Source organism: Corapipo altera, unplaced genomic scaffold (assembly GCF_003945725.1).
Source record: "Corapipo altera isolate COAL_440 unplaced genomic scaffold, ASM394572v1 301, whole genome shotgun sequence".
NCBI lineage: Eukaryota > Metazoa > Chordata > Aves > Passeriformes > Pipridae > Corapipo > Corapipo altera.
In genome coordinates, this window is record NW_020884926.1 from 2,197,301 (window position 1) to 2,211,742 (window position 14,442).

Genomic DNA, 14,442 nt, shown 5'->3' on the forward strand with positions numbered 1-14,442 from the left:
CTGCTCCTGTCTTGGGATAAAACAGAATAAAGAATTGAGCAACACTGTTACACCCTTAAGAAACCCATAAAACGAGGCAGTTTTAAAAGTCTGTCTGGGAATCCTGGACTCTAAACAGCTCCAGCAAACATCCCATGAAGTGGATAAAGGATAAAAAAGCACCGTATCCAAAAGGATACTACAGCAATGGAGCAGAACGTGGCACTGGGGAAGCAGGGTGATCCCATCCTGATCCAGAGGAACCCTTGGAAATTACTGTCTGAGGTGCCAAAGGGGGATCCAGCTCCCAGCTAACACAGAGCTGTGCTGGGATGATCCTTTAACCTACAGGTAAACAACAAAGTTCCTCAGTGAGGCCCCAAAGGAGACGGGAGTGAGTTATTCCAGACCACCACCTTTCCTTTCCCCTTCTCTCCCAGAGCTCCAAAGCAGCACAGAAGAGGAAGGTGCCAAAGTGGGGTTGAACTCGATGATCCTTGTGGGTCCCTTCCAGCTCTGGATATTCCGTGATCCCATGGACACGGTGGCTGCTGAGCCTCACAGACCAGCAGAGCCAGGATGTCTCCCCAAATCCTGCCCACAGGAAAGCAGAGTCACCACAGAACACGGGAAAGCCACAGTCACAGGGCTTGGGGACAGCGTGTGCCCTGGTTCTGGGGGTGCCCAGAGCAGCCAGCCCCAGGTGCACGTGCCCTGGGTTTGTAGGACAGTTCAGCCCAGAGGCAGCGAGAGAATTTGGAGCATCTGGAATGGTAAAACTTCTCTGTGTTTGGCTTGGAAAGGATCAAAAAAAATATGGCTCAAGAGGCTCCGTGTGTGGTTCAGCACAGGCTCTGATCCAGCAGCTCAGGAACTGGGAGAGGATGGGATCAACCACCACCAGAGCTCCCTTCTGCTCTGCTCCAGCCCCCCAACAGCAGCCAGGAGCTGGGGGACAATGCTCACAGCAGATGCTGTTGATGCAGGGCAGGTAGACCCCCAAATCCCCAGCAGAGTCACCCCACCTCCCTCTGCAGTGGGGAAAGGCAGGATGGATCCTGCAGGATCCAGGAGGATGGATCCAGGAGGATGGACCCTGCCCTTGGAGGCAGCCAGGCAAATAATCAGCTGAGGATTCTTCCAGCAGAGAAAGGAGGTTGTGGACTGGTGAGAGCAGGTGTAACTTGGGGCAGTGCAGCTCTTTGCAAGGGTAAGTGTCCTGTTCAGCAAATAGGGGAAAAAAACCCCTTCAGAGCTGCAGAAGGGACCCAGACACTTCATATCCATTCAGAGGGAATATAAAGATCCATCAGCTCATTGTGTTGGGCTGTAGGAACCGCTCAGCCCCTCAGCAGGGCGGGTACCAAGCCCTAACCCCAGAGGGAAGCCCTTTCTCCGTGTCTCTGGATATTCCCTTCCTGCACCCACTGCCTTCTGGGCAGCTTTTCCAGTCACTTGGCACATCAAAATCCAGGCAGGGGCAATTTCCCCTTTTCCCTCAGCAGCCTCTGGACCACCCCAGCCCACTGTCCTGCTGCAGGACACCCCAGGGATGCTTCACCCACCCACAGGGGGTGCGAATCACCTGAGGCTGCAGCGATGGAAAGTTCAGCCCACGCCTCTGCCCATCAGCCAACAACCTTCACAAGGGGTGAAGAAGCAGAGCTGGTGGGAGCTGCAGAGCACCCAGAGCTCTCTCTGTGTCACAAAGAAGGGTTTAACTCACCACCCACGCTCTGGTTTGAAACCCAAACCCTCCCATCGGCGAGGGTTTCACACCCAGCTCTCGAGAAGAGCTTCTCCAGAAGTGCCACCTGCACAGGAGCACCCTGGGCACAGAAGTTTCCATCAAAAAAACCCCTGGGTTTAGGCAGGGATTAACTGAACTACATCACTAAGATCAGTTTTACGACTCTTGTCATTTAATTCCAGTCTCAACCCCGTCCCTGAAGACCTGGAGGAAGGTGCTGGACAGACCCATCCTGGGGGAGGGGGTGGCTTTTGCTGAAGCAGGAAGAGCAGAGTGCACATCCAAACCCCAGAGACAGCAGGGAAAGCGCTCCAGGAGCTCTTTCCTTCCAGAAGTAGGAGCAGGCACCACCCTCCTGGCAGGGAGCTGGTGCAGACAGTTCCCATTTACTTGGCTCTGGAGCCTCAGCTGGCACTAATTGCTAATTAATATAAATTCACATCTGTCCTGTCTCCCTGACACACGCAGCAGTCTGCACTCATCAACTCCCTATGATTCAGTTCCTTTATCTAAATTATTCCAGTCCATGCCTGTCCCTGGCACATCTCCCTCTCTCCACGTGCTGTCCCATTCCTTCCCCTCCTGGACCATCCACCCCATCTCCCAAAAGCAGCAGCACACCTATGATCTGGCACAGCCTCTCAGCAAAAAGGTTTCAAGTTGTTTAGGTGCCCCAAAGTGATGATTTTTCACCCAGGGAACTAAATAGCTTGTTCAATCTGGCTGAGATCAGAGCAGACAGAAATCACTCCGAGGACAAGTAGCACGAAAAACTCCTGTCACATAAATAGCAGCCAGTTAAGGGGGATGCATCAGCTCCTCTGCCTGGGATGGATGCACAAGAAAACACATCATCTGGAGGAGCTGGCACCTCTGTGGTGCCAAATTTGCTTGGCAAAGTCTGCCAGGGTTCCCTCAGCCTCTCTGCTGTAAGTTCACGTCTCTTAAAAAGGTCCTGATCTGAGCTGGGAAGGGTCAAAATGCAATCACACACAAGTCACCTCTTATCCCTCCAGGGAAATCCTGGTTATGAATCAGGTCATCAGCTCAAAAATAGCAATTTCCAGGAGAAAAACCCAGAAACTGCAGCACAGCCCACATGGTTGTCACTGTCTGCCTGTGTGGAGGAAGCCTGGGTGAACTTCCCAGGGAAAAGGGCAAGTTCTTACCCTGCTCTCCAGACACCCTTTGTGACAGCCTTGCTCTGGGTGAAAAAAAGAGAGCTAAAACACTGTTCACACTTCTCCTTTTCACCCAAACAAGCACTGTCCAGGGGGCAGGCTGGGGCACAGAGCACCTCACCTGAGCTCCATGGAGGCTCCTCGTCCCAGCCAGCCCAGGGCAGCCCTGGACAGGGACACACTGCCCCATGTCCCACACTCAGTCACTCACACACCTGTTTTAGGGGCATCTTCCAGCCCTAGTTTTAGGGACACAGCTCTGCCTGGCTTCAGGAAAGGCAGGGGAAGCTCAGCAGCTCTAAAGGGAGGTGCTGATTTCCCAGCTCCTTCTCTCGGTGACTCTTCCCTCAGCTGAGGTTAGTCCAGGCCATGGCCAGGCTGAAGTGGCTGCAAGAAGCTTGGTCTCCCCAGCCTGCACTCATTCCAGGGCTCTGCCTATCACTGGCACTTCCTCACAGCCCATCCCACACTCCTGATATGGGAAAAACCCCCTTCCACCATCACAAACCCCCTTCCACCACCACAAACCCCCTTTCCACCACCACGGCTTGCGCTGCCCAGATAAAGGCTCAGCGGTGACGAGCAAAGGAAGCCACGGACAAAATTAAGTCCAGGACACAGAAAAACCCCACACCATCTGCAGACAGAAAGGGCAGAGTGCTCCACAGGAGCAGAGCAAACAGGCACCAGAGCACGGGTGTGTGACCCAGGCTGTGCTGTCACACGGGATGGATGTGACAGCGACTGGCACCTGCCCCTGAGCTGCTGTGCCCTCCCAGCCCGGCCCAGTGAGCAGCTCCTGCACCCACCACTGCACCCCCGGGAGGCTGAGGCACACCAGGGGCTGGTGAACGCGTGCAAGAGATGTGAGGGGTTGTGCCTGGGCCATTCTGAAGGTCCCTCCTCACTCCTGGTCCCTCAGTTTGCAAACACTCAGGTCTCACAGCTCTGGTCTTGCAGCCACAGCTTGTGAAAAAAATCAAGCACAGGCGTTGCTCCAGAAGATTTTCCACACCATTCCAATTCCCAGCGTGCTCACCTTGGCTCACCCAGCAGCTCTGGGCTTCTCTTTGGCCAGCTGAGAGTCCATCCAGAGGGTGTGCAGGGATTGGGACACAGTGGTGGCCCAGGGGACATTTACCAGACACCAGAGAAAAGTCAGACTGACCACTCCATGCTGTGCATCCATGCAAACCAGAGTGGGCCTGTTAGCCCTTGGATTTGGGTATCCTTGCACCCACATTCCCCAACTCCAGACACACAAGCACTGTCACCCATCAGGCTCCAGCTGGTCCTGTCCAGCCACAGGAGGAGGAGTGGAAGCTCCAAACTGAAGGCAGGAAGGAAGGAGCTGTCAGAGAGCTCAGTCTCCCACCACCAGTGCCAGCTCACACCTCCACTTCCAAAGGAAGATATCCCACACTCCTGCCTGGATGTAAGAGCTCCTTCTGTGGAGCATCACAGGGTTCTCCATCCCCCCCAGGGTCCATCCCCACCCATTTATTCATCAACAGACTCACAGCAGGGCACCCCAAGGATGGAGTCACAGCAGAAAGAAGGGTCCAGAAACATCTTTACTGCAGGTCAGGATGGGACACCCAAAGAATTTGGGCAGAGGGGTGTTGGGTAAACTTAAACTCTGTGATTAGTGTAGTAAAGGCTTGGGGCAGGGACTTCAGGGTGAGTGTTCTGTCCACTGGTGTTTGAACAAAGACAGATCCCAAACCTGCCACCTCTCCCCTTGAATCATCCGTATCCCAGAAGGATTTGGCTCTCAGCCTCTCACTGCCATTCCCAGCTGGTAAAATCCAGGTGGGAAGGAGCTGGGGAGGGAAGAGCACCTGTAAAATCTGCAGAAGAGAACCACTGAGACTCCAAGGAAAGATGACATGGGGCTGGAACAGGCACCAGCTGCTTCCCTGGGAAATGGTGCATATTCCCATGGAGCACATTCCCAAGGAGCAGAGGCCTTCCCAGAGGGGCAGCAGCTGAAACTGCTGGGAAAAAGACACCAATTTTGCCTGGCAGTTCTGTTTTCCCAGAATGGGAGAGGCAGCCCCAGTTTTTATCAGGCCAAGGAGTGTTTCAACACCCAGCCAGGCTCACCTGCACCAGCAGGGAACTGGCAGCTGGGGCTCCTCCAAGTTGCCCAGAGGATTTACACCCATGTTCTCTTAATTAAAAAAAGGTGTTTAGCTCAGGCCCCTGGAGCTGTTTTGGCAGCAGCAGCCCCAAAGGTGTGCGAGGTCGTTATTTTTGGCTGCGGTTTTCAAATTTTCTGATTTAATTCTCCGAAACAAACTTACTGTTTAAAGCAACATTTTCTACTCGAAGGTTATTCTGCTGTTAGGACCACCATAAACACCAAGCTACACTTTAACCTCAGCCAATAATGCCTTGCCTACTCGTCTCAAAACCTGTAATAGGAGGAGAAATCTCTTTAGGACTCCCTCCATCCATGGACAGTTTTCTGGCCCGTTTATTACAGATGGTTTTGTTCTCATAAAGCAGCTCAAAATTAAATTGCAGGCCCACCTGCCAGACAGCTGGAGCATTAAAAATACCTGTCAGCAGCCAGCCCCAGCTGCTGTCTGACTGACAGGCTTCCTCCTGGAGCAGGAAAGTATTTGTTTAGTTGCTCTGCTCTGATCCAGTGAAGCAGAACACACCCAGTGAACAGAAACGGAGCCAGCAGCCCCTCCTGCAACACCTGAGAGAGCAGCACAGAGAGGAGGGGGGGGCAGAAGCCTTGGGATGCTCCTGAGGTACCAGGGAATGTAAAGTACCAACAGGCTGGAGCTGCTTCCATCACCTGGATCCCTGAGGAGCGCTGGGAGCGGCCCGTGCCCGAGGGAGGAAGGAAGGAAGACCCAAGGCAGGCTCCACTTCGCACTCCATGGCAAAGAGCCACTCGCACAACGCTCCCAAAGCCTCAAACGCTGCTTCAGGCACAGCCCTGAATCCATTCCCTGCATTTCCAGCCTTCTTCACGCTGCCTGCTGTGCCTCCCAGCCTGGCAGGGGGATCATTTCACACTCCATTCCCTGCTCCAGCAGAGCCTTGTACAGCTCACACCCCATAGAACCTTCACCGCTTCACACTTCATGCCCCATATAACCTTCATTACATGACACACACCGCCCTTCTCACTAAATGCTGTCATTTCACGCACTTTGTAGCTACAAAACCCACCCAGGGAACGTCCAGCACCCTGAAATCAGGATGTTCCACCACCAGCAAGCGAGTTACCAAGCCCACAAAAAGCGTGCTCAGCCAGAGAGATAAGGCAGAACTCTTTTAGCGCAGCGAGGCAACACGAGATAAAAATCTAATAAGAGCACAAAATAACATCCTGCCCAGGCAGGGATCACCTCTCCCGGGCTGCAGTCAGCACGGCGAGCCACACGAGCTGCAGTCACACAAACGAAACTGCGAACGCACCGTTTCCCAGCGCCGGAGGCAGCGCAGGGACAGAGTCACCGGCACCATGTGCTGCAGGGCCAGCTGAGGGAAGTTTCCACTGGAGAGCCCGGCCTGTCAGCAGACAATTTGCTAACGAGCCCTGTTAATCACTTTTGCCACCCTAAAGCACCCCTGCCTCCCCGGGTGCTCTCTGTTAATCACTTTTCCCACCCTAAAGCACCCCCCGCCTCCCTGGGTGCTCTCTGGTAATCAGCTCCTGCAGCACAAGTGGCATCTTTCTGTGCACTCCCAGCGTGACCCGTGACCTCCACACCTTCTCCCCTTCGCTTTGCTCCCCCCTCAGAACAATCAGCTTTGTTAAAAATAGAAGCCAGACGCACACAGAGAGAGAGAGAGAGAGAGCAGATCTCCTACCTCACCATAACTGGTCAAGGCTCCTGACCCGCCACAGAGACTCGTTAGTCCACAGAAACCACAGAGGCAGGAAGATTTCGGAGGGTTTGGGAGCTGCTCTAGGATGCAGAGGGCACTTTGCTGCCTCCCAGGAACGCTCCAGCCTCCAGCATCCTCCAGCAGCGCCGGGCAGGGCGGCAGAGCCCGCAAAGTTTCGAGTGAAGTGACAGCGAAGTTATTTGCCCAAAAACAACGCGGCTTGTTGGGGAAGGGGGCAGGGGGGGTGGGGAGAAGAAAAGGAAGTCATCTCGTTCTCTTATCGGTACCGAGGCAGCAGCTGCGAGCGGAGTGTCGAGCAGGGGATGGCGAGGGCAGCCACCACCGGGGCGTGACGGCATCTGCCTGACAGCTCCCGGGCAGCCAGGGCTGAGGGAGAGGGAGAAAGAGCCACTAACGGGCAGAGTTCTACTCCATGGAGCTCTGGGCAGCACTTCCTTCGACGTTTTCCTTCCCCCCTCCCTGCAAAGCAGCCGTGGAGTTTTCTGCTCCAGACCTTCTGGATGTTGTCTCCTGGGAGAGCACCAGCTCCTGGGTCCAGGCTCCAGGCACGGGGCTGCCACCCTCCTTCAGGAGAAACCTTTGAGATGCTCAGGTTTCCCAAAACATCTCTGCATCCCTGTTTGTTTTTTTTTGGGGGGGTGGGTTCTAATTTCAGCTGACAAAGCTTCCCCCTTCGCTCGGCTCTGCCCTCCGGAGAGGGGGCTTCACTTGGCACCTTCTCTCTGCTCTGGGAGCATTTTGGGAGGGGACACACAGACACCCTGCCCTGCTTTTTTTGACCTTCCTTTTCTGCATCCCCTTCCCGAGCTCACTCTGGGCAGTTCCCAGGAGCACACGGACCCCAAGGCAACCCCTGAGAGTCCAGTTCCTTCCTCAGGGGTGGAGAGAAACAGTCAATTCAGGGGCTGATGCAGAGCAGAACCCTGAACCAGGAGCTGGCTGCTGACAGGTATTTTTAACGCTCCAGCTGTCTGGCAGGTGGGCCTGCAATTTAATTTTGAGCTGCTTTATGAGGACAAAACCATCTGTAATACACAGGCCAGAAAACTGTCCATGGATGGAGGGAGTTCTAAAGAGGTTTCTCCTCCTATTAGAGGTTTTGAGACTAGTAGGTAAGGGATTATTGGTGGAGTTTAAAGTGTAGCTTGGTGTTTATAGTGGTCCTAAGTAAGTCTCTGCCCTGACTAGGCAGGGACACATCTCTGTCAGACAGCCCAAGCACCTCCATGGCCAGAGACAGCAAGGGACAGAAAACATCTTTTATTGCATCCCATGGGATAACTGGGATATTCAGCCAAGCTTTCAGGCACACAGACCTCTCCACAGACCACCCCTGGGCAGCCAGAACTTGGGTTCTCAGTCCTGCAGGCTCTGGCAACAGGGGGACAACTCCACTCTTCCAAACCGAGCCCAAAACCACCACTGGCCTCCCTGTCTTGGCTCAGCGAGCTGGGGAGGAAGAGCACGACACCCAAGCCCGGCAAATTCGGGATCGTTGCAGCCCTGAGGCCACACGACTGGCCAGACAGCTCCCTCCTGCCTCATCCTGCAAGCCCCTTGCATCACCAGCTTCCTAGAGCAGGAGAAAGCAGAGCTGGGAAAGGCTGTCCCTGGGCTGGCAAACAACTAAACGCCCATCAATCAAGGTATTAAACGGCCGGGAATGCGGCTGCCTCTGCAATCCTGAGCATTTAGTCCATTATCCCGCAGACACTTAGCACAATTAGGGTTGCTTTGTGGCGAGCCTTTAATGTGCCAACAGAGCAGCTGAGGCACAGGGGAGATTTAGGGATCAGCAAATCTCCACCTCGGAGCAAAGCCCGGCACTCTGGAGGTCCCAGCTCGCTGGGAAATGCTGGGAAGGGCTGGGGAGCAGGGGGTGAACAGCACAGAGCTTGGTCACTTTGAGGGATTAATCCCACTCAAGGAGCTCCTGGAACAAGAGCTGGGCTCCTCATCCTGCTGAAGGAGGAAGAGCAGCTCTTACGCTCCAGGAGGATGCTCAGATCCTTGTTTTCTCATGCCAGTCTCCATGATAATTGCACCATCCCAAACACCCTGTAGAGCAGTCACCAAATGTCACCCCAAAGCATTAATGTTCCTGCCAGAGTTTTCAGTGGATTTGGTGAGATTCCAGCCCTCTGAAATAACCAGATTTTGCTCCACCCTGAAGACAGGCTGAGGTGTCAAGAGTTAGAATTATCCAGAACCATCTCCAGCCTGACATTCCAGCTGTGCACAGCTGGAGCCTGTGAGGAAAAGTGCTCCAGAAGTGCCACTAAACACAGGGAAAGTGGTACAGAAGATCTTTGGAAACAGCAAAGAAGCCTCAAGAAACTTGTCTCTGGGAAAGGCAGTGCTTGGAATTGGCTCTGGAGCTCTTCTTATCCCTACAACACAAGCAGAAGGTGGATTCCTCCTGAGATTAGCCTACAGTTAACAGGTCATCTCTTCCAAAGACAAAACACCCGAGGAATAAAACCACATCCTCTCTCTCTGTCACCATTCCAAGGCTGAAAGCAGCCCTGAACAACAAGGAAGAGCTGAGCTGGCGTCCAACAATCGAGGGCAACAAGTGGTTTCACAACCAGAACAGGACTTTCCTTTGTTCACCGCCAGCACTTCCCTCCAAACCTGAGCTTGAAAACACACACCAGCTTCCTACTTAGCACTCAGACACTCCTCCTCTGCCCAACAGGCAGACAGACAGTGGAGATGCCAGAGATAACAGCTGCAGTGATACAGCAAAAAGGGAGGAAAGGAAAAAGGAGGTTGGGCAGCGTGGAGCTCTGAATTCCTATTTGCATCCCACCGTGTTTGGAGGCAAAGCCTTCTGCCATCACAGCCTTGGGCTCAGCACTGGGAGCAAACATGGGGCCACAGCCCCTGTCTCCCAAAATCCAGCAGCTTTTGAGGCATCTGAACATCAGCCAGGAGAAATTCCAGCCCACACCAGGCTGAGGGACCTGCAAACCTTCAGTGTGTGGCTCATGCCCAGAACACCAAACTGGAGCTTTAAGGTTTGGAGGAGTCTGTTCAAATCCCAGAGGTGCTTTGCATCTTCTTCTTCCTGAGGTCAAGAGGGACACCAAAACCAGCCAGTTCCAACCGAGTCAAGCCCTGCCAAAGCACACCTTCCTCACTGAACTGCACTTCTGGAAGTGCACACCAGTTCCTCTGAGCTGAGAGGACAACACTGAGTTCCCACAGCTACAGCAGCACAAATCCTGACCCCCCCTGTGCCCAGCTCTCCCTGGAACAGGGCTGGAATGGCCCAACACATGAGTTGGTTCAACACAGGGCACTGCCACTTCAGCACATCCCTCCCTTGCCCAGGTTGGAATAAGCCCTGACCAAAAACATTCCAGGAAGTGGGAACTGCATCCACACATCAGATTACGAGCAAAGGGCAAGGAGAGGCTTGAACACACACCCAGCTGCTCCTGTTACATTGCCAAGACAACCCCCAGGACAAACCCTGAGACCTTCCAAGGGGCAAACCACGAGGATGGGCACGTTCTGCAGCAGCAGCAGTGCCAGGGCACTGCCAGAGAAACGTTCTGGGAGCAAGAAAAGCAGGTAGGGCCAGCAGCCAGCACCTGACTGCAGCATTTGGCTCCTACTTTTCCTGTTGAATCTGTAGGATAACACTTGGGCATCCAGACCTGAGCTACAGGAAAACAAACGTGCTCCCACTCAGCCAGGAGGGCAACCAACTTATTTTTAGTTTGATGCCAAGGGCAGGAAAACCCCTGAGCAGAGAGGAAAACCAAAAGCTGCCCCCGAGGCAGCAGGACGAGTCCAGGGGCTTTCACCATCAACCAGGACCTTCCTCATTCAGCAGGTTCCCCTCCCAGCAGCACCACGACATAAATAACTAAGGAAGGCAGGAGCATCTCGGCTTCCCCAGCCCCATCCCACTTGGCACCGGGGCCAGCAGGAGCAGAGGAGATTCCTGCAGTGTCCTCCCTGCCCTGCCACACCACCTTTGCCCCAACCCCTGGCATCATGTGCGTCCTGGCCAGGGCCAGAAACCCTCAGCTCTCGGGATTATATAACCCAGGGAGCTAATTAAAAACCAGGGGCTCTATTTCAGCCCCCGGGCAGGGTGACAGGACAAAAATACAGCCCCATACCAGGCCCATGTCCCCTTTGAAGAGAGGCCAAGGCTATTTTTTTTTTTTTTTTACCTCGACACATCACGAAGAACTGGAGGGAGGCAAAAAAAAAAAAAAACAAACACGGTTATATTTAGAATTTAATCAGTGGCAGAGCTCGCTGCGTTTTCTGCGATGGGAGTTATTTCAGGAGGGTGGGAGGAAGAGGGGGAGCAAACAAACAAACAAACTACCCCTCCAAAAAACCCCCCCCACAACCCAAGGGCAAATATAGCCCTGGCAACTCCCTCACACGTAGGGATGCTGCTCCAGGGTGTGAAGGGGATTTTTTTTTTTTTGGTGCTGTTTTGAAATTAAATCTCTGTCACCTTCCCACTCTCTTGAAATGCCCGAGGCCAAAGGACACATCCCGAGGGATGGGCTCCCCTCTGCCTGTTATCCCAGCTCCCAAGGCTTGTTCCAGGTATCTGTAGCTGAAGGAGCTTCCCAGTTCCCGTGGTTATCCCGGAGGGAGCATCCAGCAGGGATGACGTTGCTGTTGCTCACTCTGCTGCCACTCTGAGCAGGTTTCTCCTCTGGTTCTCTCACGGAAAACACTCCATTTTTATAACAAACATTTTATAAACACCTCAAAAGGCTGCCCTGCCTTTGGGATGGTGCCTTTTCTCCCAGCTCAGCCAACAGTCCCACATCCACACTCACAATTCCCTTGGGAAGAGGGACAAACACCAACCACAACAAGGACTGGGAGGCTGGGAACCTCCCCCACGGGCTCTGGGCTCAGGAAACCTTGAGCAGGTCCTTGCTGAGAGCCAGGCTCTTCACCTGATAACACAATCAGCACAGCTGCAGCCACCCCCAGCCCAGCCACACAAAACTCCACTTCCCTCTCCTCCCCCAGCTCTGCTTTCCACACCAAGAAGCTGCAAAAAGCCAGATAAAGGTTGTCACTCCTGCTGGGAGAGGCTTCCCCAGCTCTGAGCCCTCACCAGAGGGGCTGGAGGGAACTCTGCTGAGATTCCAGCCACGGCTGGACCCACTGACCCCCTCCCTGAGGGCACTTTTTGGGGCATCTGCTCAGTGCCCCAGGTGACAGGGGCGGATCAGAGCTCCCTGTGTCCCACACAGGGGTCCTTGGGGGCAGAGGGAGGGGACAGACGGACAGAGCAGGGCTGGGGCTGCACTGGGGAGACACTCAGAGCACCCCCCTGTTAAATACTCTGAGGGAATTCCAAAGAAGATGCAGCAGCTTCTCTTATCCACATGGAAAGCTCTGGAACGTGACACAGAATATCCCATCCCTGGAATTGTCCAAGGCCAGGCTGGATGGGGCTTGGAGCAACCTGGGCTAGTGGGAGGTGTCCCTGCCCATGGCAGGGGGTGGGACTGGATGGGCTTTAAAGGTCCTTTCCAACCCAAACCATTCCATGATTCCATAAAATCCTCTGACTGCAGGTCTTAACCTGTACCCAGAGTGTATCTGGACTTATTTTTTGGGAAGGAAAAGCCCAGTTACCTCCAGGAAGGAATGCTCAGTGTCAGTGGGGAAATCCCTGTGGGAGACTGAGCTCTGAGCAGAGTTTGTTTCCCAGCATCCATGAGCCAGGATAAGACCTGTTCCCACAAAACTGACAGAGGGAGGGGGTTAGATTGGATATTGGGAAGAAATCCTCCCCTGTCAGGGTGGGGAGGCCATCCCTGGAAGTGTCCAAAGCCAGGCTGGACAGGGCTTGGAGCAACCTGGGCTAGTGGGAGGTGTCCCTGCCCATGGCAGGGGGGTGAGACAAGAAGAACTTTGAGGTCCCTTCCTACCCAAACCATTCTGGGATTCCATGAATATCTCCTCCAAGCCCTGTGACAGCCACAGCATCTGCTCCAGGAGATCAGGAGATGCTGAGGTGTGGACCTCCTCCAAGGTGTGCACCTCCCCGGGGCCCAGCAGGCAGGGAGAGCCCTTTGGGAAGCTCCCTGGGATACAAGCAGCAAGAGCAGCAGCAGGAGCTCTTTGCAGAGCAAAATGCACCCACAGGAAGCACACGGTTCCTGATTTCCAGCCCGGTTTAATGCGAAGAATTTCCTCCTTCCCTTTGGATCCGTGCAGGAAGCTGCAAAACAGAGGCAGCCCCGTAATCTCATTAGGCTCCATCCCACGCACATTTCCTGGAACACACACACTGGGGCTGCAGGAACCACTTTCCAGCCCTCCCATCACCAGGCAGCAAGTGCAGCCCTGCTTTTGGTCAAGGCAGTGAAAAAAAAACCCCAATAGAATAAACATTTCTACTGCAAAGAAAGGATTAATCGATACTTCAAGAGCTGCAGCCTTAGGAATGCTGCTTCCACACACATCCCAGAGGGTGTGGGGCTGGTTTGAGCTTGGAAGTAGGTATTGGCTTGGTTCATGTCTTGGGACAGGGATGGAAACCCAAGTTGTGAAATCAGTTTTCAGCGATTGGGAAATCAAAGGGCATCTGCAGTGCAAGGGTGGGAGGTGACAGGGACACTCTGGAGGCAGGTGATGGATGGTGAGAGGTGATAAACCTGGCACAGAAAAGCTCCCAGCTCTGGGCTCCCCACTCACAGAACTCTCCTGGAGAGGGAGACCAGGCTGCTGGTTTGCTCATGGAGTGACAGAAGTGGTTGGCACCAAGAATAAAGGAGCCCTTTGGCTTGGCCAGTCTTTTCCAAGTGGAGGAAAAGCTGAATCCCCCCTTTCAGAACACGACCCTTCCCTCCAGCTGCTTCACCCCCGTCAGTGAGAGATCCAGCATGAGAAGCCAGCCCTGGGGAAAACCTCCAGGAGAGCAGGGTCTGCCTCACTGAGCAGAGGGAGATGCCAATGCCCACCTTTTTGCACCCCCAGGAACATCTCTGGGGCTGGCACACGAGCCAGGTTTGTTCCCCTTCCCAAGGAGCAGCAGCTCCGGCCACAGAGCCACAGGCACGTTCCTGCTGAGCCCATCACGTGCCTTGGCCATCCAAGGGCCTTGCTGGGCAGGCAGCTCAGGTGCTGGGAGCACTGGGAGCACTGGGAGCAGCCTTCCCAGTGCCTGCTGGCTCACTTGCTGTGTCCAAACAGCTCCAAAAACCTGGGAGAGCCCAGCTGGCTCTGCTGGAGCACAAAGCCCCCATTCATCCACTCAGGTGCCTCTGAGGCTCCTGAGGAGAATCATCTCCTAGAAACCAGCCCCATTTGGACCTGGCTGCAGCTCGGGTACCACCCAGCCCCGGGGGAAGCTCTGGCAGTGGGAGGGGAAGCCTGGCTTCCCCTCTGGAGCCCTGTGCCTTCCCTGCTGCAGCCGGCGAGGAATTCAGGAATTCTCCTTGGCAGCCTGCAAAGGAGGTACAGCTGCATCCCACAAATGTGTTCTAGGGCTGAGAGAGCTTCATTTGTCGTGGGACCACAACGAGAGCAGCTCGCTGTGCCTCGGGGAAAACCATAGGATGCTGGAAAATCACCGAGAGCCTGATCCAAAACCCCTCCTAGGCAAGGCCAGTTTTCTCTGTCTGAACTCAGGCATTAACCAACCATCCTTTA

At 54.3% G+C, this 14,442-nt stretch overlaps 1 protein-coding gene across 2 annotated transcripts in view; it reads right to left on the reverse strand.

Annotated features, from left to right (window-relative positions):
- The window catches only part of LOC113954208 (tyrosine-protein phosphatase non-receptor type 11-like), a 39,317-nt gene that overhangs the window by 21,100 nt on the left and 3,775 nt on the right, over positions 1-14,442 (reverse strand). Inside the window, exon 1 of one of the 2 annotated variants that reach the window (XM_027658255.1) lies at positions 6,748-6,843. The exons of the other annotated variant lie outside the window; for it this stretch is intronic. Coding sequence (XP_027514056.1) covers positions 6,748-6,755 — 8 coding nt within the window. The 5' untranslated portion in view covers positions 6,756-6,843. Of the gene's footprint in view, positions 1-6,747; positions 6,844-14,442 lie in introns of those variants that run through there. 2 annotated transcript variants of the gene reach the window in all.